The following is a 27745-nucleotide window of genomic DNA, read 5'->3' as shown; positions in this document are numbered from 1 at the left end:
GGGGCTTCGCCACTCCTGGGCCCCCTAGGGGAGGAGCTGGCCCAGCCCCTCCTGCTCCCCGCCCCCGAGGGGCGGCCCGGGGGGCGGGCGGAGGAAGTGAGCGCAGCGGGGAGGAATGCGCTCGGGCGGGGTGCGCCGGCCCGGAGCGGCGGGGACAGCTGGGCAGGCAGCCGGGGCGGCGGGAGAGGCAGGGCGGCGGGCGTGCGATGCCTCACTTCACCGTGGTGCCGGTGGACGGGCCGCGGCGCGGCGACTATGACAACCTCGAGGGGCTCAGTTGGGTGGACTACGGGGAGCGCGTGGAGCGGGATGACTCTGACGGTGAGGGCGCGCCCGGATGGGGCCTTGGCGGGGGCCGGGAGGGGAGCGGACCACGCGGGCCCGCGCTCACGCAGACACTTGGCCCGATCGCGCACACGTCGATGCGGGTCCAACTTTTCTTAGTCGGCGCCGCCCGCCGCCCGCCGCCGCCGCCAGTCCCTCGCTCCGCGAGCGCAGACACGATTTTCCTGGGCCCCGGCCCGCCCGCTGTCGGGACGCCCTCCCCACCCCAGCTCCTCCCTTGCTGGCCACGGGCGGGGGCTGCAGACGTGGCCGACTAACAAGAGGCTAGGCCTTCGGGGCCCGAGGCGCGTGAATAACGGCGAGGAGCCTCCATCTCTGGCTCTTCCTAGCTGGGATCGCCGCTGCCCGCGCCCCCATCCCTTCACCTTCTGTGGTCGCCTCCAGCCTCTTCTCGCTTCGCCTCCCCGTTTGTGCTCAGCGCCTCTGACACTGAGACGCCCCTGCCCTCCGCCGTCCCTGTGCCTCCCTGAACTCGGCCTGCGGGACAGGGGTGTGCCTGCGCAGGGGGCCTGTCCCTCACTGCCTGTGAGTGCACTTGTGCGGACCCCGCTTAGATCTGCAGGTACAGCGGGCATCCGGGGAGCCCTCACCCGGAACCAGGCTGGTCTAGGTGCTTTACGTGAGTTAACTCGCTTCATCCGACCACTTTCCCCTCCACGGGATCGGTCCTGTTACTCGCACTTAGGAAGGAGTGACTGAGACAGAGCCGTTACACAATTTGCACCAGGGGATTCAAACCCGGAGTTGGGGCCGCCAGCTCCCTAACTCTTAGCCTCGGTATTAGAACTGGGCCTGAGGTGAGCCCCTCCCAGGTGCCTGCCTCTCCATTTGCTTCCCGGAGGCCCCCAGATGGCTGTCCTTGCCAGGGCCCACCCTTGGAGCATGAACACTGCTGGGAACATGTGTCTGCATGTATAGTGGCATATCCATGTGTCATTATGGTTGTGCAAGTGTGTAGCTGTGTGGCATCACAGGGTGGAGGCAGGGCCAGGGTAGCACATTCTCAGGACCACTTTCCTGCAGGGGTGTCAGATATGACTGATGACAAATGCCTGTGTCTGTGACCGACCATATGGAGGTATGCAGAGAACATGTGTGTTGGTGGCATGTGTTAGGTGATGTGATTTTGACCTAGCTCTTGGATTGTCCGTGATGGTGACATGACAGATGATCCATACCTGATGTGGGGGATGGCTGTATGTGAGTCACCTGATTGCCGTGTAGGGAGACGGCACGGACCAGTGGCATGGGCTGCTGGACATCATGGGATTTTACAGGATTGACAGCCGTGTTGGTGCACACACCCCAGCCCCCAACCCTGGTGCCCTGACCTGCCCTAGCTTTGTTCCCGTGGTCAGAGCAGGAGCCAACATCCCTGCTCCCTTTAGTTCTGGGAGGCTTTCCCTCCCAAAGGCTGCGCTGGGCTGCATCCCTAGGATCAGCCTGGACCAGCGGGCAGGCAAAGCTGAGCCTAGCCTCTGGCCCCGCCTTGGCCTCTCACAGGGTGACTGGAGGGACCTGGAGTCACATTGGCTGAGTCCTGCCAGGTCCCTCCAGGCTGGGCCAGCTCCTCCCACATCACCCTTCCTCCTCTCATTCCTTGGCTGTGTATGCGGTATGGGGGACACTCTGCGCCCTGGTGAGTGATTATGACCCCTCTTGGTGGGGACTGCAAAGGGTTGGGGGCACAAAAAGCCTCAGGTCCATCTCAGGGGTACCCCCAGCCTGGCACTTGAATCTCTAAAGGTCCATACCTCTGCTCTAAGGGCTGTGTGTAGAGGTTCTAGTACCCCTGGCAGATGCCTGGGAGCACAGGGATCAGACGTGTCACCTGGATACCCATCTGCAGCTGGTGCATTCGCAGCTGCAGTCAGGAATACGTATGTGTGTGTACTTCACAGGCAGCCCCAGGCCCATGCCATGCTCTGGCTCCCTGAGGATTTCAGGTGGTATCTGAGCAGCTTCAGTCTGGCAGGCATGCCCAGACCTGCCGTGGAATTTTTGGAATAGCTGAGGGCAGTACAGACACCCAGACACTTGCTTAGAGCACCCCACACACACATACACATATTCCCATAGTCTCACGGGAGCTGTCCTTATAATGAGGCTTTAGGGAGTTCTAAGAAATGCCTGCTGGGTGTCTGGCACCAGACTGTCCCTTTTCTGATGCGTCTGGGCAGTTAGAAGAGTGGGTGTTATGGTCTCTGCTTAACAGAAGAGGATGCCAAACAACAGAGAGGGTAAGCAAGTTGCCCTTAGTCACAGAGAGGGAGGGTCAGGAATCCAAGCCAGCCTGCCAGCCATCTCAACACCAAGAGCCCTGGGTATGTGCACCTTGGCCGAATTGCAAACCCGAGACACTTCTCCAGTTAAAATCTTGTACTGCCCCCTGGGGTGCATCCTAGGATGGACTGGGGCCTAGACTAGGATTTGGGGAGCCTGTAGCTCAGCTCCTACCTGGTTCTGGTGAATCCTGGGACCCAAGTTTAGCCCTTTTTATGGGGTGACCTTGCCTCGGAATCTCTCTGAGCTTACTTTTGTTGCTGCTAAAAGGGGGTAAATGATAGTTCATGGAGGGTTGCTGTGAGGCCTCGAGGCAACCCTTGGAAGGGCTCTGAGGTGCCCTGGAGTCATGGCTGAAGGGACAAGGGATCTGCTAGGTCTTGGAGGACCGTCCACAGCCAGTTTTGGGGAACTGCTTTGTGCCTGGCTCTGTGTTTTCTGGATACTAGTTCAGTCTCCTCAGAGACAAGGCTACAATGCTAGGGCAGACTGCAGTGAATGATGTTAGAATAATTTAGAATTTATTTCAAACTTCACAAAGGATCAGAAGAGATATATCACCCCCTTCCTTGCAGGCTCCTCCCCTTAGTGTCTCCCCAAAGGACTGATCCTCAGAAAAATCAAAACTATGCAGAGGAATGGGGTAAGGGCTCTGAGATAACGCAGATGGTGACTGCAACTAAAGAATAAATTTAGCTTGGAGAACCCTGGATGGTTTAGCTCAGTGGATAGAGTGTCAGCCTGTGGATTGAAGGGTCACAGGCTCAATTCAGGTCAAGGGAACGTACCTCAGTTGCAGGCTTGATCCCTGGCCCTGGTCGGGGTGCATGCGAGAGGCAACCAGTTGATGTGTCTCTCTCACATCGATGTTTATCTGTCTCTCCCCTTCCCTTCCACTCGCTCTAAAAATTAATGGAAAAAAAGATCCTCGGGCAAGGATTAACAACAAAATTAGCTTGGAAATTCCTGGCAGCCAAGGCAGAAAGGGAAAAACGATGAGCTCTGTAGCTGCCATTTTCTGACAAAATTAAGCATCTGACTTAAGTGTACTTTTCCGAGGCTTCTCACTGAAGGGCCATCACTATAATAGACAATGTTACTGTGTTTTCAGATTTTTCTTGTGGCTCCTTATCTTTTTTTTTTTTTTTAAATATATTTTATTGATTTTTTACAGAGAGGAAGGGAGAGAGATAGAGAGCTAGAAACATCGATGAGAGAGAAACATCGATCAGCTGCCCCCTGCACACCTCCTACTGGGGATGTGCCCGCAACCCAGGTACATGCCCTTGACCGGAACCGAACCCGGGACCCTTCAGTCCGCAGGCCAACGCTCTATCCACTGAGCCAAACCGGTTCTGGCAGTGGCTCCTTATCTTGATCCTGAACATGATACATATCATAGGGTGTCTGAGGAGCTATGTGACCCCATAAGGCAGTGGTTCTCAACCTTCTTAATGCCGCGACCCTTTAATACAGTTCCTCATGTTGTGGTGACCCCCAACCATAAAATTATCTTCATTGCTACTTCATAACTGTAATTTTGCTACTGTTATGAATCGTAATGTAAATATCTGATATGCAGGATGTCTTTTCATTGTTACACATTGAACATAATTAAAGCATAGTGATTAATCACAAAAACAATATGTAATTATATATGTGTTTTCCGATGGTCTTAGGCGACCCCTGTGAAAGGGTCGTTCGACCCCCAAAGGGGTCGCGACCCACAGGTTGAGAACCGCTGCCATAAGGCTTTGACCTCCTGCCGCCTTTGTCAGTTGTGCCATTGGCATTGGCCTACGCACAGCCTTGTAGACTGTGGGACTGAGCTGCTTGGCTCGCTTAGACAGTCCAGGTCCCTAGATGAGGTGATGTCCTATTTTCACATTCTGTTCGAAAGAAGAGTGGACTTTGCCTCAGAAATTGTCATCAGCTTTACCTGTTCATCTATCTCCTTGGGTAATGCAGAATCCTCAGAGCAGCACCTGTTGATAATTGTTGGCTTAGAGAAGGCAAGTTAAGTCTCATACCGATGGCAAGAGGATGATGTATCAGACGGAGGAGGATTCATCATTCAGCATTCTTTGCTGCAAACAAGAGAAATGAAATTATAGACTATTTAACCAGATAAGGTTGGTAGGTAGTCCTTACAAAACCAGGTATGGTCAGTGAATAGCCCGAATACCCCCCTAGTCTGGATCACTGACGACACTTGACCTCCATCACCAGACACCAGGCCAGCACTGCTGCCAGTCATTTCACCACCAACTTGGCTTCTTTGAACCCAGATGTCAGCTTCCCATTTGCCCTGAGGCCTCCAACCACTGTGGCAGCTACCAGACTGTCTGGAGGGAGGGGAACACAAACAAACAAACAAAAACCAACCACTTAGAAAAGGAGTACTGGGTGCCTTCTGCCTGCCTGATGGGAAGTTGGGAATGTCACCTCCCGAGACTCACAAGGGACAGTTTGGAAAACAGGGAAGGGTGCGCATACAGGGCGGCCAGAAAAATCAGCCAAGCTTTGAGAGCTGAGGCAGGCTTACTTAGAGAGTGCATCTGGTTCCTTTCTGCGAGGTTTCCTTGAGGCTGAGGCACCTGGGGGCGGAGGGAGGTGGCACTGATAGGCCACGCACCTGTCTGGGCGAGCAGCCGACACCTGGGCCAGGGAAGCCAACAAACGGCTGCAGCCAGCGGTCCCTGCTCAGTCCAGACCCACCCAGCCCGGCTTTGGACTACGACCCTAGACGGCATCCTGCGCCCCCTTCCGCTCTCTGAACAGCCTCCCGCTTGCCCCTCCTCCCAGCATGCCCCTGGCTGCCCTCCGCGCGCAGTGCATGGTGGGGCAGCTAGTAGGTGGACTTTGACCATGGCGGGCGACGGTGCTCTCTGTGGATTCATCTACCTGGAGGGCAGCACCTGGGCAGGCCCGGAGGACACCGAGGCTTTGGCGCCTGTCTCGCTGGGTATTACCCATGGGAGTGGGGGGGGGGGTCAGAGGGCGAGCAAATGCCGGGCCACGCCCCTCCCGGAGGCTCCGCCCCTCGGTGGTAGCACGTGCACGTGCCCCAGCCAGCGTGTCCGGGGCCTTCACACCGGCTCCCTGCGCTGGAGGGAATGGTGCGCTGCGTTTTGGTCGTTGGCCACTCTGCCATCACTGGCTCTGCAAGGAGACGGGTGGGACTTGATGGGGAGACTGAGGCCCCGCCTGCTGGCACCGGCTCCGAAGGGCTCCGCAGAGACGATGTTTTGTGGGCTGGCCTGTCGGGAGCCAGCGGAGCAGCCTGAGGACTCGGGGGGCAGCCCTGACGGGATTCTGTCCTCTCTCCGCAGGACATGGCAACCACAGAGAGAACAGCCCTTTCCTTTGTCCCTTGGAGGCTTCCAGAGGAAACGAATACTACGACAGGAACCTGGCGCTGTTTGAGGTAGCCGAGGAGGCCTTCTGGGCCGCAGGTGTGGTAGGCAGGTGGGCAGGCGGGAACCTGCAGGGACCCACGCCATCGCGAAGCAGGCAGGCTGCACAGTTGTGCCTCTTGATGTCTTGGCTCCTCCAGTTGCCTCGTGTGTCTCACCTGTGAACCGACACTGCTTTCCTAGAGGCCGCTCACAGCCACACCTTGTTCCCCGCCAGGGTATCCACTGGTGACCTAGATGCGGCCTCGGCAGGATGACCACCTCTCAGGATTTCCTGTTTCCTTCACTCTAGGAGTCCTCCTAGTCCATGATTCTTCCCTCTCCTGTGCACTCTTCCTTGTCTTCCTTGTCCTTCCTGGTTGGCTCTTCCAACCCTGTCCCCCCCAAGTTCACTGAGACCCGGTGCTTTTCACTGAATCTGCCCCCTTTCTCCACATCTGCACCTCAGTGGACACCTCTCTGGAAACATTCCCACTTCTGAGCTCTGAACCTGAATTTTATCCTTTTCAGACCCAAACTCAGAAGTTGGGTCTGGATTCGGGGCCTGGTGTAGGCCCCAAACTCTGACCCACGCATTCAGCCGGAAGTTTCCTAGGCTCCTCAGTCTCCATATGCCCCCAAAGACCTGCATCTTCACTGCTCACTCCAAACCAGTTTCTCCCTGTGTGTAGGGTCAGGAGGGAGCTAACAGACTAAATATGGGCATAGGTAGGTGGAGGCAAGGTGCTGGAGAAGCCACAGGAGCAGAGAAAGCCTAGACCCAGGTGGAGGTTGGGAATGCTGAGCCCTGGGAAAAGCAGCAAGTTTCTGAAACAAAGGTCTTAACCTAGCCCCACCTGAGGATGGGTTAGGGGGCCAAGATCCAACTTTAGGGATTGAAGGGGTGGGGGGCTGGGGAGGAGACGGACCATCTTCTAGAAGGACCAGAGTTTGAGAAAATAAAAGAGACTTTACTTGTCCCAGACATCTCTCTTTTGACTTCCTTGGCTCTCAGAAGTGACTAGGGGTAGCTTTTTCGTGAGAGAGTTGGGGCAAATGTGAGTCCCACTCCCACTCATAGCTGGGAGGCGGCCAGGCAGAACAGGCAGGATGAAGTGTGCCGTTCGCCTGTCTGCTAGCCCTGCCCTGCCCTGCCCTGCCCTGCCCTGCCCTCTCCCCTGAGGCAGGTAGGTTTCACAGATGGATTGGTAGTGACTAGCCAAGGTGTGGCAGAGAGAAGCAGCCGCTGGGCTGAGCTTTTGAGTGCCGAATGCTGGGTTGTGGCGCCCACACCTGCCCAGTTGGCTGGCTTGTGCTTCCCCAGGCGAGAGCTGGGATCAGGCCCAGGCCTGCCTCAGGGCTTGGCAAGGGGCCAGAGGCCAGGCTGCTGGCTACACATAGGTAGCCCGGTGCCAGCTGGGCCCGTTGCCAGACTGCTCTGTGGCTCTCTTTACAGGAAGAGCTGGACATCCGCCCAAAGGTATCATCTCTTCTGGGCAAGCTCGTCAGCTACACCAACCTCACACAGGGCGCCAAGGAACATGAGGAAGCTGAAAGTGGGGAGGTTGCCCGCCGGAGAACAGCCAAGGTGAGCTGGTCAAGGGCAGCAGAGGGAGTAGAGGACCTGGGAAGACACAGAATTGACAAATTCCCCACATGGTTGTGAGCATCCCAGGGAAAGTGGGTGCCAAGTGTGATGAGCATGGAGGATGGACAGAATGCCTTGGGTTCAAGGAGGCTTCAAGGGGTGGGCTAAGGAGGAGTCCCTCAGGGGGAGGAAGGGGTAGAGGACCAGGGAGGCCCTCAGAAATGAGAGTGACAGCTGTTTTTACTCAGCCCTCTCTGCGGGAGGCATCATGCCAAGCAGTGGGCCTGGGTTCTTGCAGGTCATCTCACAGGAAAGTTGTGAGGTGGGTGCTATTATCCCCATTATACAGATGAAGAAACTGAGTGTCGGGGTATTAAGTAACTTGCCTAAGATGACTGAGCTAGGTAAAATCAATGTGTAACACTGGGAGACACATTTGGGGATTTATTGTGAGATGTGTGACAATGTAGGAGGCCACATTACTGGCACCCCATCACGATGGAGAAGGGTGTTACCTTTGGAACCAGGAACATGGTTGTCCCTTGGGCTGTGTGACCTAGAACAAGTAACCAAACCTTTCTGTGTCACTGTATTGGCTTCATTGGCAGACCGCTCCAACAGCCCATGGGCTCCTTGAGCGCCTGGATGGGGAGTGATAGGAGCATAACACTGCTTCTTGGGGCTTCCTGGCCCCCTTTCTGTTCCCTATCCAGGCCTGTGGGCCTTAAGCTCTCCTTTCTCCTCAGGATGACTTTGCACATCTTTGTTTAGCTCCCTTGTGAGAGGGGGCTCAGTCTAAGGGCTGGGGGAAGGAGCCCTCCCTCTCCACCTACTGACTCCCTGAGGTTTGGGAAGCAGCTGTGGTTTGGAAGGAGCTAGGGTCTGGCATTAGCCGTAGTATCTTGGTTATTTGGAAATGCAGAAAGAGCTCTTGGTTAGGATAAGCTGGGTCCCCAGCCTCAGATCTGCTTGTGAGTTTTGGGCCTTGCTGGGGTGGGCCAAGGAGAGATGATAGGTTGATGTACACCTCACCTTGCCTCTCTGGGAGACCAGTTAGCCCACACTTCAGAGAGGGCAGCTGAGATCTGAGGTCACATAGACCTGACCCCCACCGTATCCTACTTGTTGTGATTTTGCTGGCATTTTTTGACCTCAGATAGCAGAGAACCCCGTCTCTGGCTATTCCTATTCAGCCCTGCATAGAGGTCTCACCCTCTGAAAGTGTTGCCTGCAGTGGGTGGTAGGATCCTTGGGTAAGTGCCTCTTCTCTGTCCCTGAAGGCCAAATCCAGGGAGCTGGTGGCAGTAAAAAGGTCCCTAAGGCTAGTACACATCTCAGAAAGTGTCGGAAGGAAGCCTGGGTCGGTGAAGGGCCATAGTCCCTTGGCCTTATGAGGAGCCTGTGAAGACGCTGGGTTCCAGCCTTAGCCTACCTGCCCAGCTCACCTGGCCCTAGAGTAAGCATGCGAGAGGATGCCTCTGTGTCTCAGTTCTAATAGCTTTTCCTCAGAGGAAAGAGGAACCTGGTCAAGTCTACAGTGAGTTAGTAGGAATGTAGGGAGCTGGAGCCACTAAGCTCTGGTCATTATACAGGGCAGGTCTGAGCGGGCCCAAGAAAAGTAAGGCTTCAGACAGGAAGGGCGGGCCTCTAAGCAGACCTTACCGAGACCCTAGGAGCCTCTCCAGAGCAGCCGCTCCTCTCGGCTCTACCCTGGTGACCTTCTGAGGCTGCCAAAGGTTATTTGGAGATGCAAAAAGCATTTCAGGCCCTGCCCTTTCCCACACTGCCTTTTTTTCCAGAGTGACTCAGCCTAGAGTTGGCTGACGCTGGGAGCTTGCCACTATGCACTGAGCGGTCCAGGGCCTCTGAAAATGGATATAGCCCAGATGAGATCTATCTGTCACCTATACTGTACAGGATAATTTTTATTTATTTATTTTTTTTAGAGAGGGAGGGAGAGAGAGAGAGACATTGATGTGAGAGAGATACATCAATTAGTTGCCTCCTGTAGGCGCCCCAACTAGGAATGAAAGCCACGACCTTCCGATGCATGGGATGATGCTCCAACCAACTGAGCCATGCCGGCCAGGGCTGTGCAGGACAGTTCGGGGGACCATTCATTCTTACTGGGCCCATCTGTAGTCCTTTAGGCTGTACATGGATCCTGCCCCAGACCTGGACCCTCCAGAAGCGTTTCTGTGGACACATAGTTCTCTCTCCCACACTAGCTCCAGGACAGCAGGCTTTCCTGGGACTCGGGTAAAAGCTCTTAAGGCCCCACTACCCTGGGCTGCACTCATGAGGGCTCAAGAAGGCACCTGCCCTGCCTCTCTCTCTGTTTCAGCCTCTGCCCTGGCCTCCCAGCTGGCCCCTACTCTGCCCTTAGATAGTTGAGAAATCCTGCCTGCGTATGCCCATTAGACCTTCTTTACCTGCCCTTCAACCTTGAGTCTCTACTCTATGCAGGATTTTCCCAACACATTTTCCTAAGGCCCTTCCAAGGCACCACTCACTAGGCTCAGGAGCATCTTTTGGGTACCTGCAGGGCCTGCTGGAGATACAGTATTGAATAAGCCAAGTCTCTGTCATGATACATTCGAGTGAACAGTTACCATGACCCGTAGTGATCACTATGATGGAAGGGTATATCGAATGCTGAGGGGCCCCCGGCCACAGTGGCTCAGTGGTTGAGCATCGATCGACCTATGAACCAGGAGATCTGGGTTCGATTCCCAGTCAGGGCACATGCCCGGTTTGCAGCTCGATCCCCACTGCGGGTGTGCAGGAGGCAGCCGATCCATGATTCTCTCATCATTGATGTTTCTATCTCTCCCTCCCTCTCCCTTCTTCTCTGAAATCAATAAAAATATATTTTTTTAAAAAAATACTGAGGAAATGCAAGAGGAAGTGCCAACTCTACATAAGGCAACCCAGAGGAACTTCCTGGAAGAGGCAACACAATTAAAACTCCTGAAGGTTTAACTGAAGAGGAGTTTGCCATGCAGTGAGGCATGATCCTCTCAGGCCAAGTCCAGCACATGTCCTGGTTCAGAGGCTGTGAGGAACCCATGTCATCGGGGACTGGAACTGACATTAAAGGGATGGGGCGTACCTGGTGGCCCAAGCCAAGGAGTCTGTCCCACACCGTGGATTACAGGATAGCAGTGCAGAGGGTCTTTGGCAGGGATGATGAGACTGGACTTGGTTTTCTGAGACCTCTTCTGGCAGCAGAGTGGGCTGGAGTATGGAGAGGTTGACAGGCACCATTCAGGTGCTCCAAGTGTAGTGCTCCAGGTTCAAAGGACTAAGGCTGAGGCAAGGCAGGCTGGTCTAAGGGCAGCTTGAGAGGCAGACTGCATAGGACTTGGTGTCCACCTGGACTGGAGTCGGGGGTTGGACCGAGGGGAGACCAGGGGCAACTTCTTAGATTCTGGCTTGGGGGACATGGGGCCTCCTGGGTGAGAAGGTGGGGATCCAAGACAGACCTCTCTTTCTAGAAGTTTAACAGAGGAGAGGAAGGGAAGGGGGCAGTACCTTGAGGGGGAGGCGAGCTCAAAGCTCACGTGGCGTTTTGAAAAGAATCAGGTTTTATACCGTCCCAGTCCCAAACTGTCTTTATATATAAAGGTCAACATAGACATCCTAGCTGTCACCCCACCCCTGCACTCCCCAGGACTCCACTCGGGATACCCGGGGACTGCTGAGTGATTGGGGCTGGCCTTCCATGATGCATGTGGGCCCCTCTGATGCTCCACACTTCTCCTCCCCTCCTGCTCCGTAGGCGCCCAGCATGGGCACCCTCATGGGGGTGTACCTACCCTGCCTGCAGAATATCTTCGGGGTGATCCTCTTCCTGCGGCTGACTTGGATGGTGGGCACGGCCGGTGTGCTGCAGGCCCTCCTCATTGTGCTCATCTGCTGCTGCTGTGTGAGTATCCTAGCTGGGGCGGGGCCGTGGCTGCCCACAGAGCCTGCCCAGCTGAACTGCTCACCCAGGCCTTCCTTCCCGCAGACCTTGCTGACAGCCATCTCCATGAGCGCCATCGCCACCAATGGAGTGGTTCCAGGTGGGTGAGCACCACCCCGGCCTGTTGGGGGGATGGGTCCAGCATCCGCCGCGACATACCCAGGAACCCTTATTGCTCCCGCTCCCAAAGCAGTTCTCGAGTGGGGTCTTAGTCCCTGAATCCATGACAGTTGCATCGCTTAGGAGCTTGCTCGGCAGAGTCTGTGATATTCGTTGTGTTTTGTTCCTTTGTTTAAAAGGGGGTTGGGGCTGACAAAAAGGGTGATGGGGTGCTGAAAACCCTCCACACGCCCAGGGTAGGCAGTGCGGAGGGTCTTCAGCAGGGATGATGAGACTGGACTTGGTTTTCAGATACGCTGTTTATTTATTTATTCAACCATCTATTTATATCAGTATGAACTCCCAGATATTTATTTTATTCTTTGAATCTTAATCCAGTACTTCATTATTTATTTTGTTGCTCAAACTGTTCCACTTCGGGCATTTAGCTACTTAGGTTGACTCCTGTGTTTGTATCTAGATCATTTTTTTTTAATCCTCACCCAAGGATATTTTTTCCATTGATTTGTGTGGTTTTTTTAGAGTGGAAGGAAAGGCGGGGGGGGGGGGTGGGTAGAGAGAGAGAGAGAGAGAGAAAGATCGATGTGAGAGAGACACATCAATTGGTTGCCTCCTGCACGTGCCCCAACTGGGGCCAAGGGTCAAACCAGAAACCTAGGTATGTGCCCTGACTGAAAATGAAACCCCATGTCAGGGTGTACGGACGATATTCCGGCCAACTGAGCCACCCGGCCAGGGCTGTGTTTGGATCCTTTTTAAAAAAATAACAGTTTTATTTGTATTAGGATAAAATGGGGAGGGGGATGTAATATATGTTTACCCATAAGAAGGTTTAAAAGTGCATAACAATATAAAAAGGAAAATTGAAAGTACCCATAATCCTACCATCCTGAGTTCATAACTACTAGCCTTAGGGTCTTGTAAAGTATTAGTATATCGTTCTTCCCAAAAATCTGTATGTGTGTATGTGTGTGTGTGTGTGTGTGTGTGTGTGTATTTCCCAAAATATTGGGAAAAGTTTATTTTTTTTAGTAGAATTTATAGGGTATTATCTAATTTATGTGATTATTTTCCTACTCTTGGGTTCTACTTTTTCACTGTTGTATTATTGTTGTGAACAGCCTTGCACACGAATCTGTTCCCACCCCTGGCAGCTCCCTTAGGCGAGGGTCCAGGTGGTGGGATTACAGCATGAAAGGGATTAACCTTTTTAAAGTTTTTTGATCCTTGTTCCCAGATTTTTCACCAGAGACATTTTCTCAAGAGCAAATTCAACTAGCAACTTGGGATCACTCTTGTCCCCTGTCCCCTCGCTGGTCCTGGGGCCCAGTGTCGACTCTGTCAATCTTACCAGGGATGTTAGACTCTGATGGAAGCACAGACTCAGGGCAGGAGAGTCAGCCATGGACACTCACCCAGTGGCAGGCCCTGTGCTGGGCCCTAAAGACAAAGAACTAGACAAGACACAGTCCCCGCCCTGGTCTGGAGGGATCAGACTAACAGACAGAGCCCTAGGAGGGTGGGGGTAGGGGGTGTTCTCAGATAGGAGGCACCCAGACAGAGGAGGCTGTGGGGACTGGCCTAAGTGCAGGGAGTTGGGGGGCAGTGGGCCACTTAGGCAATGCTGTGGTCCTAGCAAAGTAGTCATTTCACTGGGCCGTGTTGGGCGTTGGAGTTGGATGGGAGTGGGATCCAGTTCTAGCCTGGCCACTTACTAACCATGCCGCCTTAGGCAAATCTCCCAACCCTTCTGCTCGTCTATAGATGGGAAAATTCACTCCTGTCCCTCTGGGTGGCTGTGAGGGGTTGTCGGGGAGGAGACCGCCTTGAAGAAGAACCAGCCTTGACCTTGACCTGTGTACACTTTCTCTGTTGTAGCTGGGGGCTCCTATTTCATGATCTCCCGCTCACTGGGGCCGGAATTTGGAGGTGCTGTGGGCCTGTGCTTCTACCTGGGAACAACCTTTGCAGCAGCCATGTACATCCTGGGGGCAATTGAGATCTTACTGGTGAGTCATGCTAAGGCCTGGCCAACTCTGCTCTTGTCCAAACAGTCCCTTTCCCGTAGGCCCAGGCTGCTCACGCTCCTTTCACCTCTGGCCAGGGTCTGGGGCTTATAATGTGGGAGGCCTTCTTGAGGGAGAAAGATCTTTTGCTCAAGCCAGTCTCCCCTTCAATCCCTTGCCAGTTTGGGCTACACAGGGAAGGGGCCTGGCCTGGCAGCCTTCATCTTGGCCCTGGATATTCCATCCACCCAGGCCCCATTTCAGCCATGGCAGGTGACCTGTAAACTATTGCATTTGACTTAGTGACAGATCTTGATGGTGACGCAGAGCCTGCCTCCCGGGCATGTGTGGCTCTGGTCAGGTCTGTCTCCCCCAGGCCTCTGTGCCAGGTCCCTTCAGACCCACCTTATCCTTGTCCCTACATCAGGGTAAGTAGCCACAGGACCCTGTCTGGAGGTCAGTGCCCCCTCCATGAGCTCCATGTGTGTGCTGACTCAGCTTCCCACTCCCCACTGAAGTGCCCCAGCTGGTAGGTAGAGGGGCCATGGGAATCACGGGGGACAGACAGTAGGAGATTTTTTTTTCCAAATATATTTTATTGATTTTTTACAGAGAGGAAGGGAGAGGGATAGAGAATCAGAAACATCGATGAGAGAAACATCGATCAGCTGCCTCCTGCACACCCCCCACTGGGGATGTGCCCGCAACCAAGGTACATGCTCTTGACCGGAATCGAACCTGGGACCTTTCAGTCTGCAGGCCGACGCCCTATCCACTGAGCCAAACCGGTTAGGGCCAATAGGAGATATTTAGAGGAACCACCTGGCCAGTCCATCTCTAGGCCCTCTGCCCGTAGCGTGGACCCTTCTCCTATAACTTTGTTGTTTTTGCATTTCCCGCATTCCTACATTTATTATTTGGGTTTCCTCTGTAAAGAAAATTTGTCCTTTTCCCCATTTATTTATTTATTCAACCATGTATTTATATCAGTTTGGACTCCTGGATATTTATTTTATTCTTGGTTCATGATCCAGCACTATCATTATTTATTTTGTTGCTCAAACTGTTCACTTTGGCTGTTTAGTGATTCCAGTTGACTCCTGTGTCGGGATCCTTTTTAATAACAGCTTTATTATGAGATAGTTCACATGCTGTACAATTCACTACCCATTTAAAGTATAGATTTTAAAGGTTTCTAAGTCTATTCACAGAACTGTGCAACCATCACCACAATCGATTTTAGAATACTTTCTTCGCTCCAGAACATCCAGACTGGGTAGTCGTCACTCTCTGTTCCCCCAGCCCTAGGCAACCATTAATCTGCTTTCTGTCTGTAATCAGAGGTACCCATTCTGGACATTTCATATAAATGGAATCATATAGTATGTGGTCTTTTGTGACTGGCTCTTTCTGGATACTCTTAAAAAAAAAAAAAAAAGATGGGATTCACTCTTCAAATAGGAAAATTGAACCTTCTATATCTGTCTCTTGTTTCAGACCTACATTGCTCCGCTAGCTGCTATTTTTCACTCAACAGACACTCACGACTCTTCGAGTGCCACCTTGAACAACATGCGAGTGTATGGGACCATTTTCCTAACCTTTATGACCCTGGTGGTGTTTGTCGGGGTCAAGTATGTGAACAAATTTGCCTCGCTCTTCCTGGCCTGTGTGATCATCTCCATCCTCTCCATCTACGCGGGGGGCATCAAGTCTATTTTTGACCCTCCCGTGTTTCCGTAAGTAATCTGGGAATACGTCCAGGCGTGGCACTGACATCCCTCCCAAGTAGATGGCCTCCGATGCCCTGAGTCCTAGAGTCTGCAGGGTGGACGCCGGTTGGGACCTCCAGCTGAGCGGGCGATGACACTTGCCCCTCCCCGCAGAGTGTGTATGCTGGGCAACAGGACCTTGTCCCGGGACCAGTTTGACATCTGTGCCAAGACAGTCACGGTGGATAATGAGACAGTGGCCACCCGGCTGTGGAGCCTCTTCTGCCACAGCTCCAACCTTACCACTGACTCCTGTGATCCCTACTTCCTGCTCAACAATGTGACCGAGATCCCCGGCATCCCGGGTGCAGCCGCCAGCGTGCTCCAGGGTGCGTCCTCACTCCCGTCCTGCTCCTGACCCGCGGGCTGAGCAGGAGGCAGGGAATGAGCATGGAAGGAAAGTGGATCACAGAGCCGTCCTTGTGTGGCCAGCTCAGGAATAGGGGGGGCGGGGGGCAGGTCTGGCTGCCTTCCAGGCCCAGCGGTGTCCTCTCAGCCTGGCTCCTGGCAGCTAGGTTTTGGGTGAACAGAGCCTGTTTGGCCAGTGTCCCAGGCCTACAGCAGCCCCCAGAAAGTTCTGGCAGCCCCTCTCCCCCCAGTCACCAGCCCCTGGCGCTGCCTGGATTATTCTCCCAGGAGCCATAAAGGGCCTCTGTCTAGGAGGCAGGCAGTGGCAGGGCTCTGGCTTCAGCAGCCTTTGCCTGTCAGATTTCTAGCCAGACAGCTCCGCCCCTGTGGCTGGTGCTGCAGACATTGGGCTGAAGCCGCCCCGGGCCCCCAGAGCCTCTCACATCTGCAGCCTCTGGTTGGGCTGCCCGCAGCTGCCCCTGGGACGTGGCTGGGGCTGCGGTGGTGATGCTGCTGCCCCTGCAGAGAACCTGTGGAGCACCTACCTGGAGAAGGGTGAGGTCGTGGAGAAGCACGGGCTGCCCTCCACGGATGCCCTTGGCCTGAAGGAGAATCTGGCCCTGTACGTGGTCGCTGACATTGCCACATCCTTCACCGTGCTGGTTGGCATCTTCTTCCCCTCTGTGACAGGTAAGCCCTTCTTGCCCACCCTCTCAGCCCTGCCCCCTCTGCCGGGGAGCCTCTCAGGGAATCTTGTTGTTTTCGAAGGCATCATGGCTGGCTCAAATCGCTCCGGTGACCTCCGAGACGCCCAGAAGTCCATCCCGGTGGGGACCATTCTGGCCATTGTTACAACCTCCCTTGTGTGTATCCTTTCCCAGGCCTGGGGCAGCAGCGTGGGAAGCAAGAGGCATCTGCCTTCCTATGTCACCAGCTGGCATGCACGGATACCTCACACGTGCATGCGTACTTAGGTACCTTTCCCCTCAGACATCACACACTGTGCACAGCACAAAACCCTCAGCTGTAGGTGCCCCGCCGAGGCTCCTGGCTGAGGCGAGGCCAGGGGCATGGGGTCCTGTGTGGGAACGAGTGGGGGCGGCAGTGGCGTGGAGGCCCAGCTTTCCTTGACGCGGCGCAGACTTCAGCAGCGTGGTTCTCTTCGGCGCCTGCATCGAGGGTGTGGTGCTCCGGGACAAGTGAGTGAGCCGGGCCCCTCGGGTGGCAGTGGGCTCGGCTTTCGCCTACTTTGACACCAGCCCCCGTCAAACACGTGGTCCCACACGTATCCTCAGGCTGCTGGTTGCCAGCGGTGGTGTGTGCCACTAGGTGGGCCAGGCCCCCCCATTACTTTTGCTTCTTAGAGAATGGTGACATCAGAATCAGGGCTGGGACGAAGAGAACAGATAGGGGCTGATGGATTGGACTTCTGTGCTGAGGGGCCAGAGCTCTGCCCACCATAGCCATCCTTACTGACCTGACATCCCTCACCCAGGGTTTGGGGGCTCCTTGCATGGTGTATGGCCTAAGCCTGGCCCCTGCAGGTACGGCGACGGTGTCAGCAGAAACCTGGTGGTGGGCACGTTGGCCTGGCCTTCGCCTTGGGTCATTGTCATCGGCTCCTTCTTCTCAACTTGTGGCGCCGGCCTGCAGAGCCTCACTGGGGCACCACGCCTGTTGCAGGCCATCGCCAAGGACAACATCATCCCCTTCCTCCGTGTGAGCCCTTTTGCACCCCCACACCCCACAGCTGGGTGCTTCTGGCCCCTCCCACTGGTGGAGGGCAGGGATACAGATGCATTATATCCTGCTGGGGCCCTTAGTGACCCCAGGGCCACAAAGCCAGCACGAGGAGTTGCTGAGAGCTGCCCTGGCTCTGGCTCTGCCCTGCTGTTGGCAGAGCAGCTTGGGCCCAGAATCCTCATGGCCGATCTATGGCTCATTCAGAGCAGAGAGGCCTGGAGAGGTAGGGGGCAGAGAAACTTGTGGAACCTATTGGGAAAGACATGGGGATGGCCTGGGCCCCAGAGGAGGGACTTGAGGATGCTAGAGGCCAAGCTGTGGCTTGTGACTCAAGGTGTGGAATGGGGGTATTGGGACCAGCTTCTTCCCTTGCTGACCCCACTGACCCTGGCGCGTGCAGGTGTTTGGCCACGGGAAGGCAAATGGTGAACCGACGTGGGCACTCCTCCTGACGGCACTCATCGCTGAGCTGGGCATCCTCATCGCCTCCCTCGACATGGTGGCCCCCATTCTATCCATGTGAGCTGGGGCCAGGGCAGGGCAGAGGGATGGTCCTAAAAAAGGCTCCTTGAACCCTCAGCACCCCATGAGCCAGGGGCCCCGGCACCTTCCTGTGACCCTGTCTGGCGTTGCGCGTGCAGCTGGGACACATGTCAGGGTGTATGGGCAGCTGTTTGCCTGGCAGAGCTCAGCCTAGCTCTGCATTTAGGAATGAGCCTGATATTTATGCAGAAGAGACAACAGGTCCTACACCCTCTGTGAGAGACTCCCAGAGCCGGCAGGTAGCTACTCTCCACTCCTGGACAGGGCCAGCACCCAGTCCCTGGCACCTTGATGAAACCACCGTTGCCCTATCCATCTGTTTTCAGAGTTGTTTGCTTTTAAAGTTCTGGAATCAACTGAGCATTTGAGTCTGCCAGTGCCCTCAGGAAGTGGTCAGCATGTGGCAATTTCCAGGGGTCCCTGAGACAGCTCATGTGGTTGCTGTGCTCACTGCTGCCATTGTTGGGGCCCACTCCATCTCTCCTCACACATCTTACTCCACTGGCAATGCTCTCTCTGGCTTGTTTGCATATGATGAGACTACCTTTCACTGCCCCACTCAGCCTGTAGGCCTGACAGGCCCCCTTCCCCCTCGACGCAGCCACCTCCCAGCCACAGCCCGGCCACAGTGACCTCTTGTCTCCCCCCAACACACCTCCACCCACTGCTGCCCAGCCTCACCCACACGTATAGTGCACACTGAATCTGTTCTTGCCACAGTCGTCTTGGGTGGTGACTCCTCACTCCCTAAGCCAGAGGATATAGCTCAGCCTTTATTTATTATTTTTTAATCCTCACCCGAAGATATTTTTCCATTGATTTTTAGAGAGAGGGAAAGACAGAGAAATATCGATGTGAGAGAAACACATCGATTGGTTGCCTCCTGCATGCACCCTGTCTAGGGCCCAGGCTGGGGAGGAGCCTGCAACTGAGGTATGTGCCCTTGACCGGAATCGAACCTGGGACCCTTTGGTCCACAGGATGATGCTCTGTCCACTGAGCCAAACTGGCTAGGGCATAGCTCAGTCTTTATCATGGGGCTCTTTGGGGCAGCCCTGCTGGGACTAACCACTCCCCTTCATGGGAGTCCCAGTCCTTCTGTCTTTTTGTCTGTCCTTCTCCAGCCAGCTGAGGGTAGAGGTTGGCGCCCCTCCTGTCAGCCCTCTGCTCCTCAGCTCTCTTCCCGGAGGGTTCACACAACAGGCCTCGCCCAGGTCCCAGTCTCCTTCATTCCTACAGTTTCCTCAAGTGTCTCTAATTCAGTGTCTTCAAAGTGGCCCTCATTATCTTCTCCCTACCTTCTCCTCCCCACATTCATGATAGCCCCTAATCCAACAGGTCACCAGGCCAGGGGCCTGAAAATTGTGTGGCCCCTCCATCTCCAGACACTGAGCTCTCCTAGGTCCCGTCCTTTCTCACAGCTCTACACTCGCTCTTCCCCTGCCTCCTCTGCCTGTGAATAGTTGCCTGTCCTCTAAGCCAGGGGTGGGGAACGTCTGGCCCGTGGGCCGTATAAGGCCTGCAAAACCATTTGGCAGTGAAATCATTTGCCAAGGCAACCGCAGGTGGGACTCGATGTTCAATAAATCTAGGAGCTTTTTTCATAGCAACATAAATTATATTAAGTGAATAATAGTAAGCGGATGATGTTATATTCAAATGGCCCTTGGCAGAAAAAAAGGTCCCTCACCCCTGCCTAAGCCCTGGCTCTGAGGACACCTGTGCAGTAGCCCCATCTGCCTCGGGCATGGGAATGGGTGCTGTGAGGCTGTAAGCACCTGGCTCAGCCCAGGCATGGCAGGGACATCAGGTACCTGGCTGCCAAGGAGGCCTCTGTACCAACCAGCCCTGTGGTGCAGGTTCTTTCTGATGTGTTACCTGTTTGTGAACTTGGCCTGTGCTGTGCAGACGCTCCTGAGGACCCCCAACTGGCGACCCCGGTTCAAGTACTATCACTGGTGAGCACCAACTGGTCTCCTGAACCAAGTCCTCTGACATAAGTGCTATGGGGAAGCCAGGAGACCCATTCAGGATGGGGTTTGAGTTTCCTGGGCTGTAGTTGCTATTGGTGAGAAATTGGGGGGCTGGGGAGCTTGGTCTGGGGCCATACTGGTTTTTCCCTGATTCTTGTTCTTCCCCACTCTCTGGCCCAGGGCATTGTCTTTCCTGGGCATGAGCCTCTGCCTGACCCTTATGTTTGTTTCCTCCTGGTACTATGCCCTGGTCGCCATGCTCATTGCGGGCATGATCTACAAGTACATTGAGTACCAAGGGTGAGTGAGGGGTTGCCACCTGGTCGGGGCAGGTGGGGTGATCTGTATGTTGGGTTGGGGGAAGCTGAGCCATCCTCTAGCCACCATAGGTGCGGGGCTGGGAGGTTGGGGGGCTTTGATTCAGGGCCTGGCCCCCTTCCATCTCACTACACCTGGACAGAGTCCCCTGAGTGGGACCAGGGGCTCACCAACTGACGGTGGCCTCTGTAGGGCTGAGAAGGAATGGGGTGACGGGATCCGAGGTCTGTCCCTGAGTGCTGCCCGCTATGCACTGTTGCGGCTAGAGGAGGGGCCTCCTCACACCAAGAACTGGCGGTGAGTTCACACCCAGACTGGCAAAGGCCACTCTAGGTTCTCAGGGGGCACTCTGAGGGTGGGACAGTCGAGAGGTGCTGGCTCCCCTTCCTGATCCATGTTCCCCATCCTGGGGTGGCCAGGGGTGCCCTTGGATCTCTGCTCCCCAAACCTGTGGGAGCCTGTGAATTGAGAGGGAAAGAAGAAACGTGGCTCCTTGGAAACCTCTGCCCTGGTCTCAGGCTGCCTCACTGTCTGGCTCCTGCAGGCCTCAGCTGCTGGTGCTGCTGAAGCTGGACGAGGACCTTCACGTGAAGTACCCACGGCTCCTCACCTTCGCCTCTCAGCTGAAGGCCGGCAAGGGCCTGACCATCGTTGGTTCTGTCATCCAGGGAAGCTTCTTGGAGAGCTATGGCGAGGCCCAGGCTGCTGAGCAGGTGCCTGCCGCAGGGGGCACAGAGCTGAGCCAGACTCCAATGCCCAGGCTACAGCTGGCACATAGGGGAGGGGACCAGTTCTGGCCAGCCAGGTGGACAGCAGTGCTGCCACCTAAGAGCTGAAGCCAGGGCGGCTGTCCCATCTTAAAAACATGGCCTCTGGGTGGGCAGCTTGCCTCCTCCCCTTCCCCGCCCCCAGCAGAGGGGATGCTGATGGCCTTGACTTCTGAGCCTGGTGTGTTCCCCCCAGACAATCAAGAACATGATGGAGATTGAGAAGGTAAAGGGCTTCTGCCAGGTGGTGGTAGCCAACAAGGTGCGTGAGGGGCTGGCCCACCTCATCCAGTCTTGCGGCCTGGGCGGCATGAGGCATAACTCCGTGGTCCTGGGCTGGCCCTATGGCTGGCGACAGAGCGAGGACCCACGTGCCTGGAAGACCTTCATTGGTGCGTAAGGGGCCGGGATCTGGGCTCAGCCATGGGGACGGGGGCCGGGGCTCAAGTGAAAGCAGGGCTGCAGGCTGGCAGTCAGCAGTGTCCCTCCTCCCCAGACACCGTGCGCTGCACCACAGCTGCCCACCTGGCCCTGCTTGTGCCCAAGAACATTGCCTTCTACCCCAGCAACCACGAGCGCTACCTGGAGGGCCACATTGACGTGTGGTGGATCGTGCATGATGGCGGCATGCTCATGCTCTTACCCTTCCTGCTGCGCCAGCACAAGGTATGCCAGGGGGGTGCACCTGGGTGAGGGGGCTGGGCCCTTGGATGGGTGGGGTGTGACTGAAACACCCAACTGCTCCGTTGCCATAGGTTTGGAGAAAGTGCCGGATGCGCATCTTCACCGTGGCCCAGATGGATGACAACAGCATCCAGATGAAGAAGGATCTGGCCGTCTTCCTGTACCACCTACGCCTTGAGGCAGAGGTGGAGGTGGTGGAGATGGTGAGCCACCCACCCCGATGTGGCCCTGTGGGTACCCTGCCCCGCACAGCCCAGTTCTCATGGCCCACCCTCTCCCCAGCACAACAGCGACATCTCTGCGTATACCTATGAGCGGACACTGATGATGGAGCAGCGGTCCCAGATGCTGCGGCAGATGAGGCTGACCAAGACTGAGCGGGAGCGAGAAGTCAGTGGCCTAGTTCAGGGCATGGGCAGGGGGCTGGGTCAGGCCTTTGGAGACGCCATCGGACGGAGGCATCGGAACGTCGGTGCCCAAGTCCCTGCAGCCAGGTCCTCTCTTCCCTGCCACTGAGGCTACCTCCTCTCTCATTTTCTGCAGGCCCAGCTGGTCAAGGACCGGCACTCAGCCCTAAGGCTGGAGAGCCTGTACTCTGATGAGGAGGATGAGTCTGCAGCTGGGACTGACAAGATCCAGATGACATGGACACGGGATAAGTACATGGCAGCTGAGCCCTGGGACCCCAGCCATGCCCCTGACAACTTCCGAGAACTGGTGCATATTAAGCCGTGAGTGCCACAAAAATAGACCCAGCCACATCGGGGCCCGGGTGAAGGGTGGGCAAGCTCTGTGGGTAGGGCCCGTGATCAGCTGCATTACCTGCAGGGACCAGTCCAATGTGCGGCGCATGCACACTGCCGTGAAGCTCAATGAAGTCATCGTCACACGCTCCCACGATGCCCGCCTGGTCCTGCTGAACATGCCCGGCCCACCCAAGAACAGTGAGGGTGATGAAAACTGTATCCTTTTGTGGAGAGGCCAGCAGTGAGGAGGTGGACAGCCTGTGAGGTTACTCTGGGTGCTTCTGGGGGGGTGTTCCAAGTCACCCCAGTTCTGATTGATGCCCAAACTTCCTGGGTACCCTTGGTCCTGATGCTGTTTCTTTGACCTGATGACCTATAGACATGGAGTTCCTGGAGGTGCTGACTGAGGGCCTTGAGCGGGTGCTGTTGGTTCGTGGCGGTGGCCGTGAAGTCATCACCATCTACTCTTGAGCCCGATAGAGACTGTGGCCTAGAGTGGAGGTGTTCAGGGTAACACCCCCTCTAGCACCCATCTGCCAGTCCTGCTTTGCCTGGCCCTGCCCTAGACCCAGCTTTGGAGATTGGGCCTGGGCCTGGCCATGGAGAGGGATCCGGGGTCCTACAGGACCCTAAGAGGTTAAAGGACTCCCCCCACCCCCGGCCCCCCGATCAGCATCCTGGGAGGCCTGGAGAAGACTGGTGGGGGCTGACATTGGGTTTGAAGGCAGCCAACCCAGGAACGCTATTTATTGAATATTTATTGTTGGGATGTCACCATCAGAGAGAAGGGGAGGGGTGACGAGGGAGGGGGTCCTACCCAGCCCGCCTGCAGGAAGTCCTGGCTCAGATTACTGTGGGCAGGGACCCCCACCAAGCTGAGCTTAATGGAGCCAGCCAGCTGAAGCCTGACTTTTTTCAATAAAACATTGTGTACTTCTGGGCCTCCTGCTGCCCGAGCTCTGTTTCCCCTGGCGCCAAGGGAAAAAGGCGGAACTGAACCCAGGCCCAGAGCCTGCTCCAGCTCCAAGGCTGTGCCCCTTTCCCCACAACCTCTGGCCATAGTCATTGGCTAGACTGACCCTCCCACTGGCCCCGGGGCCCCTCCCACCGCCACTCCAGATAAGGCCAGCCCAAGACTGCTTCACTGGGCAGTAGGCACTAGGGCTGGAATGGGGCTGCCCGGTTCCCCATGGCAGTGGGTGCTGCTGCTGGGGCTGCTATTCCCCCCTGCCGCCTCCTTCTGGCTCCTCAATGTGCTGTTCCCCCCGCAAACCACGCCCAAGGCTGAGCTCAGTAACCACACACGGCCCATCATCCTCGGTAAGCCCCCACCAGGCCCCTGATGCACCAGGCCAGACCTTGGGGAGCCCGGGCCTCAGCCCCAGGTAGTCAACCCTGCCAAGGCCCTCTGCCCTTGTATTAGCCCTGATACCTACCTCAGTGGTCAGAGGGGCCAAAGGCTTGACCTGTAGAGAAGTCAACCCCTTCCCTCCACCACACTGTTCCTGTGTCTCTAAGTTATCTACCCCAGCTGGGAGGAGTGGGGGGGTGGGTGTGTGTGCCTGAGGGCTTGGCCAGGGTATTAGCTGCAGCCATTGGACCTTGGGCTAAGCCCCACCGCTCCTTCCTCAGCCCTCACCCCAGCAAGGACAAGATGCTCAGCTCAGGAGAGCAGGAAAGGCCCATCAAGGCCTGTCCCCCTATTCCCAGGCCCAGCCCCCACATCCCCATACCTATTTGTTCTCACCTTGGACTTCAGCAGTAATGGAAAGCCAGGCTAGGTGTTTGCTTTGCGAGGGCAGAGGTCAGTGGCCCTGGCCTCTGCCCTTTTCCTGCCTAAGGGGAGCGTGGCCTTTGCACTGCTGGGGGGATAGGTGGGAGAATGATTACAAAGAGGATTGTGTCCTTCGTCCCTGGGAGTTGAGGGTGTGGGAAATGTAGGCTGGTCACTGCAGTGGTGGAGGGTGGGTGTGAGGCTGGGATGGGAATCACGGGGGAAATCCGAGGAACCCAGAGTGAAGGCTAGTGCCCGCAGTGCCTGGCTGCCTGGGGAACCAGCTGGAAGCCAAACTGGATAAACCAGATGTGGTGAACTGGATGTGCTACCGCAAAACAGAGGACTTCTTCACCATCTTTCTGGATATCACTATGTTCCTACCCCTTGGAGTAGACTGCTGGATCGATAACACCAGGTACGGGCCATCCTCTCCGCCCCAGCCCCGCCCCCTCACCCTGCCTCTTGGCTGCTGACCTGCTGACTCTCCCATTGCCCGCAGGGTTGTCTACAACCGCAGCTCTGGGCGTGTGTCCAACGCCCCCGGTGTGCAGATCCGTGTCCCTGGCTTTGGCAAGACCTACTCTGTTGAGTACCTGGACAAAAACAAGCTGGCAGGTGTGTGGCAGGGGGAAAGGGTGGGGCTCCAGGCCGCGGTGGGCCTGTAGGGGCCATGGCCAGAGCCCCAACGCTGCTGCCTCCCCGACAGGTTACATGAACACCCTGGTGCAGAATCTGGTCAACAATGGCTACGTGCGGGATGAGACAGTGCGGGCTGCCCCCTATGACTGGCGCCTGGAGCCCAGTGAGTGTCTCTGCAGATGATGGGCTCGTGGCAGGGCCGGTGGCCCCTAACCCCCACTGCCCTGACCCAATTCACCCTCCTCCCTCCACAGACCAGCAGGAGGAGTACCACCAGAAGCTCTCTGGGCTGGTGGAAGAGATGTATGCTACTTATGGAAAGCCTGTCTTCCTCATTGGGCACAGTCTTGGCTGCCTGCACCTGCTCTATTTCTTGCTGCGCCAACCCCAGTCTTGGAAGGATCGCTTCATTGATGGCTTCATCTCTCTTGGGGCTCCCTGGGGTGGCTCCATCAAGCCCATGCTGGTCTTGGCCTCAGGTGAGTTCACCTGCATCCTGTGGTGGGATTGAGGGATGGAATAAAGCTGACCGGGGGCCTGTGCTCACAATGCCAGGTTGGGGGTGTGGTCTACCACCCATGGGGCATGGCCCTTGTCATTGGCCCCCCAAGAGTAGTGATCCTGGCCTGGACCATTAGAGTGGCTCCTGCCAAAATCTGTCTTAGTGATGAAAAAGTGAGAGTTTAACAGAAAATGAACCCAAGTAGTCTGGCTCACTATCCCAGGTTTGTTCCTGTAGTCTCAGGTCCTACCCACCCAGCTTTCTGCTGCCTCTGCTTCCAGGAGCTCCTTTGCCCAGGGATATGCCCTACTGAAGACAGATTTGCCAAAGCCAGGGCCAGACCCTAGGAGCCCCTCCTGCCCTTCCCTGGGGAGTGGCATAGCTACCACCTTTGTGCACCCACTGTCTGCTGGGCCCAGCCAAACTCAGTATTCCCTGTAGGGGAAGGAAGGAAAACCCTCTTCAGACTACATTAGTTAGTGTCAAATACAGACACGGTCTTGTGTCACCCTTCCTGACCCCTGTGCAGCATAGACTACAGGGCCAACAGATACTTGACTGAGAGAACTGCCAGCATTATCCCCCACCTTTGACACATACACATCCATCCTCAGGAAAACACACCCTGTCCTCCTTTGAGGCCCTACAGCTCTGCCTCACAGCAGTATCCGGGCTTATTTAATTAGGGGCCCAGTGCACAAATTCATGCACCTTGAAAGGAACTGTGAGCTGCGAGGCTGCAGTGGGCACAGGGCAGGTCTCAGCGCATCCTCCGTCCCTCCTGCCTTGTCCCCTTCCCCCCTCCCCCGTCCTGTCTGCCTGCAGCCCTGCTCCTGCTGCCGCAGCTCCCATGCACTGACAGCGCTGGCCCTGCTTGCACCCACTGATGGCAGTCGCCACTCAGGAGCCGGGCCGGTGGAGAAGCTCTCAGGGGTGATCGGGGCCAGCGCTGGGCGCCAGCAGTGGGTGCGAGTGCTGAGTGGGACCGAGGCACATGGGAGCAAAGAATTTTCAGTAACCACCAGAGGCTCGCCCCGATGACAGTGACCGGTGCCCCGCCTTGGTCTGGCGCCCCTGGTCACCTGCTCCACCATTCCGCCATGGCGGACGCCCGCCATGTTCTGCACTCTGCCACCTGCTGCCGATGCCTGCCATGTTCCATGCATGCCCCCTGGTGGTCAGCGCACATCATAGCGACCAGTTGTTCAGTCTATTTGCATGTTAATATTAGCCTTTTACTATATAGGATAAGCACACATTAAGTACCTACTGAATGCTGCTGGCCTTGCTCTAGTCTGGCTTGGAGTCAATGTTTAGATTAGGCTGGGACAAAAATGAGCATGCAGCTGAGCTTGAGCTGGGCAGCAAGATGTAGGCCAGGGGCAGCCATTTCTGGCTCCCTGCCCACCTTGCTCCATGTCCACAGGTGACAACCAGGGCATCCCGATGATGTCCAGCATCAGGCTGAAGCAGAAGCAGCGCATAACAACAACGTCCCCCTGGATGTTTCCCGACTACCGGGTATGGCCTGAGGACCATGTGTTCATTTCCACACCCAGCTTCAACTACACAGGCCGTGACTTCCAGCGCTTCTTTGAAGACCTATACTTTGAAGACGGCTGGTACATGTGGCTACAGTCACGTAGCCTGCTGGCAGGACTCCCAGCACCTGGTGTAGAAGTGTATTGTCTGTATGGCGTGGGTCTGCCCACGCCCCATACCTACATCTTTGACCATGGCTTCCCCTACACAGACCCCGTGAGCATGCTCCATGAGGATGGCGATGACACTGTGGCCACACGCAGCAGTGAGCTCTGTGCCCAATGGAAGGGCCTCCAGCCACAGCCTGTGCACCTGCTGCCTCTGAACGGGACAGACCACCTCAACATGGTCTTCAGCAATCAGACACTAGAGCACATCAATGACATCCTGCTGGGTACCTACCGACATAGCACCTCTGTACCCACAGCTGCTAGCCCAGGGACCCCGCCCCCTGAATAAAGATCATCCTTTGCTGCTGTAAGCCTTGAGATCTTTGTTGTGGGTTGAGGGGGAGACTAGGCTTCACACACCAGGATTCATTATCAGCAGCTGCAGGCCTGGTGCCTTGTGGAGAATAGGGCAAGAGGAGCTTGGCTAAAACCTAGAATTGAACTAGCCATCCTGAGATGTACAGCTTCCCGCTCTCCTGCTTGAGCTCTTAAGGCAGCCTGTCTCTGTGCCTGCTTC

General features: G+C 55.8%; 2 protein-coding genes across 3 annotated transcripts; both read left to right on the top strand.

Annotated features, from left to right (window-relative positions):
* The first annotated feature begins 81 nt into the window (after nucleotides 1-81).
* SLC12A4 (solute carrier family 12 member 4) lies at nucleotides 82-23540 on the top strand. Of its 2 annotated transcripts, XM_006099448.3 has the most exons (24): nucleotides 82-321; nucleotides 5961-6055; nucleotides 7480-7611; nucleotides 11393-11539; nucleotides 11624-11678; nucleotides 13577-13707; nucleotides 15202-15443; nucleotides 15591-15805; nucleotides 16350-16514; nucleotides 16593-16691; nucleotides 16966-17023; nucleotides 17369-17543; nucleotides 17968-18086; nucleotides 19970-20068; nucleotides 20264-20383; nucleotides 20594-20698; nucleotides 20946-21114; nucleotides 21365-21560; nucleotides 21665-21834; nucleotides 21924-22055; nucleotides 22135-22242; nucleotides 22396-22583; nucleotides 22681-22814; nucleotides 22978-23540. In XM_006099448.3, the coding sequence occupies exons 1-24, from the start codon at nucleotides 207-209 to the stop codon at nucleotides 23067-23069; spliced, it is 3261 nt and encodes a 1086-aa protein (XP_006099510.1). In that variant the 5' UTR covers nucleotides 82-206; the 3' UTR covers nucleotides 23070-23540. The 2 variants fall into 2 exon arrangements, with proteins under 2 accessions (XP_006099510.1, XP_023618913.1); XM_023763145.1 differs by lacking the exon at nucleotides 20594-20698 and having other exon boundaries at nucleotides 163-321; nucleotides 22978-23539.
* On the top strand, nucleotides 23498-27539 carry LCAT (lecithin-cholesterol acyltransferase). The gene is made up of 6 exons (XM_006099455.3): nucleotides 23498-23918; nucleotides 24634-24790; nucleotides 24875-24990; nucleotides 25082-25177; nucleotides 25269-25493; nucleotides 26943-27539. The coding sequence occupies exons 1-6, from the start codon at nucleotides 23768-23770 to the stop codon at nucleotides 27515-27517; spliced, it is 1320 nt and encodes a 439-aa protein (XP_006099517.1). The 5' UTR covers nucleotides 23498-23767; the 3' UTR covers nucleotides 27518-27539.
* Nucleotides 27540-27745: the final 206 nt, after the last annotated feature.

The sequence above is a fragment of the Myotis lucifugus genome, unplaced genomic scaffold (genome assembly GCF_000147115.1).
Source record: "Myotis lucifugus unplaced genomic scaffold, Myoluc2.0 scaffold_274, whole genome shotgun sequence".
In the NCBI taxonomy this organism is placed as follows: domain Eukaryota; kingdom Metazoa; phylum Chordata; class Mammalia; order Chiroptera; family Vespertilionidae; genus Myotis; species Myotis lucifugus.
Note: the sequence above shows the minus strand (reverse complement) of the source record. Positions and strands in the feature narration are given on the sequence as shown.

Coding starts and splice junctions, on each gene's coding strand:
- SLC12A4 (XM_006099448.3), top strand. CDS start 207: ATGCCTCACTTCACCGTGGTGCCGGTGGACGGGCCGCGGCGCGGCGAC. Junction 11,540..11,623: donor TGCTCATCTGCTGCTGCTGT/GTGAGTATCCTA, acceptor TCCTTCCCGCAG/ACCTTGCTGACAGCCATCTC. Junction 11,679..13,576: donor CACCAATGGAGTGGTTCCAG/GTGGGTGAGCAC, acceptor TCTCTGTTGTAG/CTGGGGGCTCCTATTTCATG.
- LCAT (XM_006099455.3), top strand. CDS start 23,768: ATGGGGCTGCCCGGTTCCCCATGGCAGTGGGTGCTGCTGCTGGGGCTG. Junction 24,791..24,874: donor TGCTGGATCGATAACACCAG/GTACGGGCCATC, acceptor CATTGCCCGCAG/GGTTGTCTACAACCGCAGCT. Junction 25,178..25,268: donor TGACTGGCGCCTGGAGCCCA/GTGAGTGTCTCT, acceptor CTCCCTCCACAG/ACCAGCAGGAGGAGTACCAC.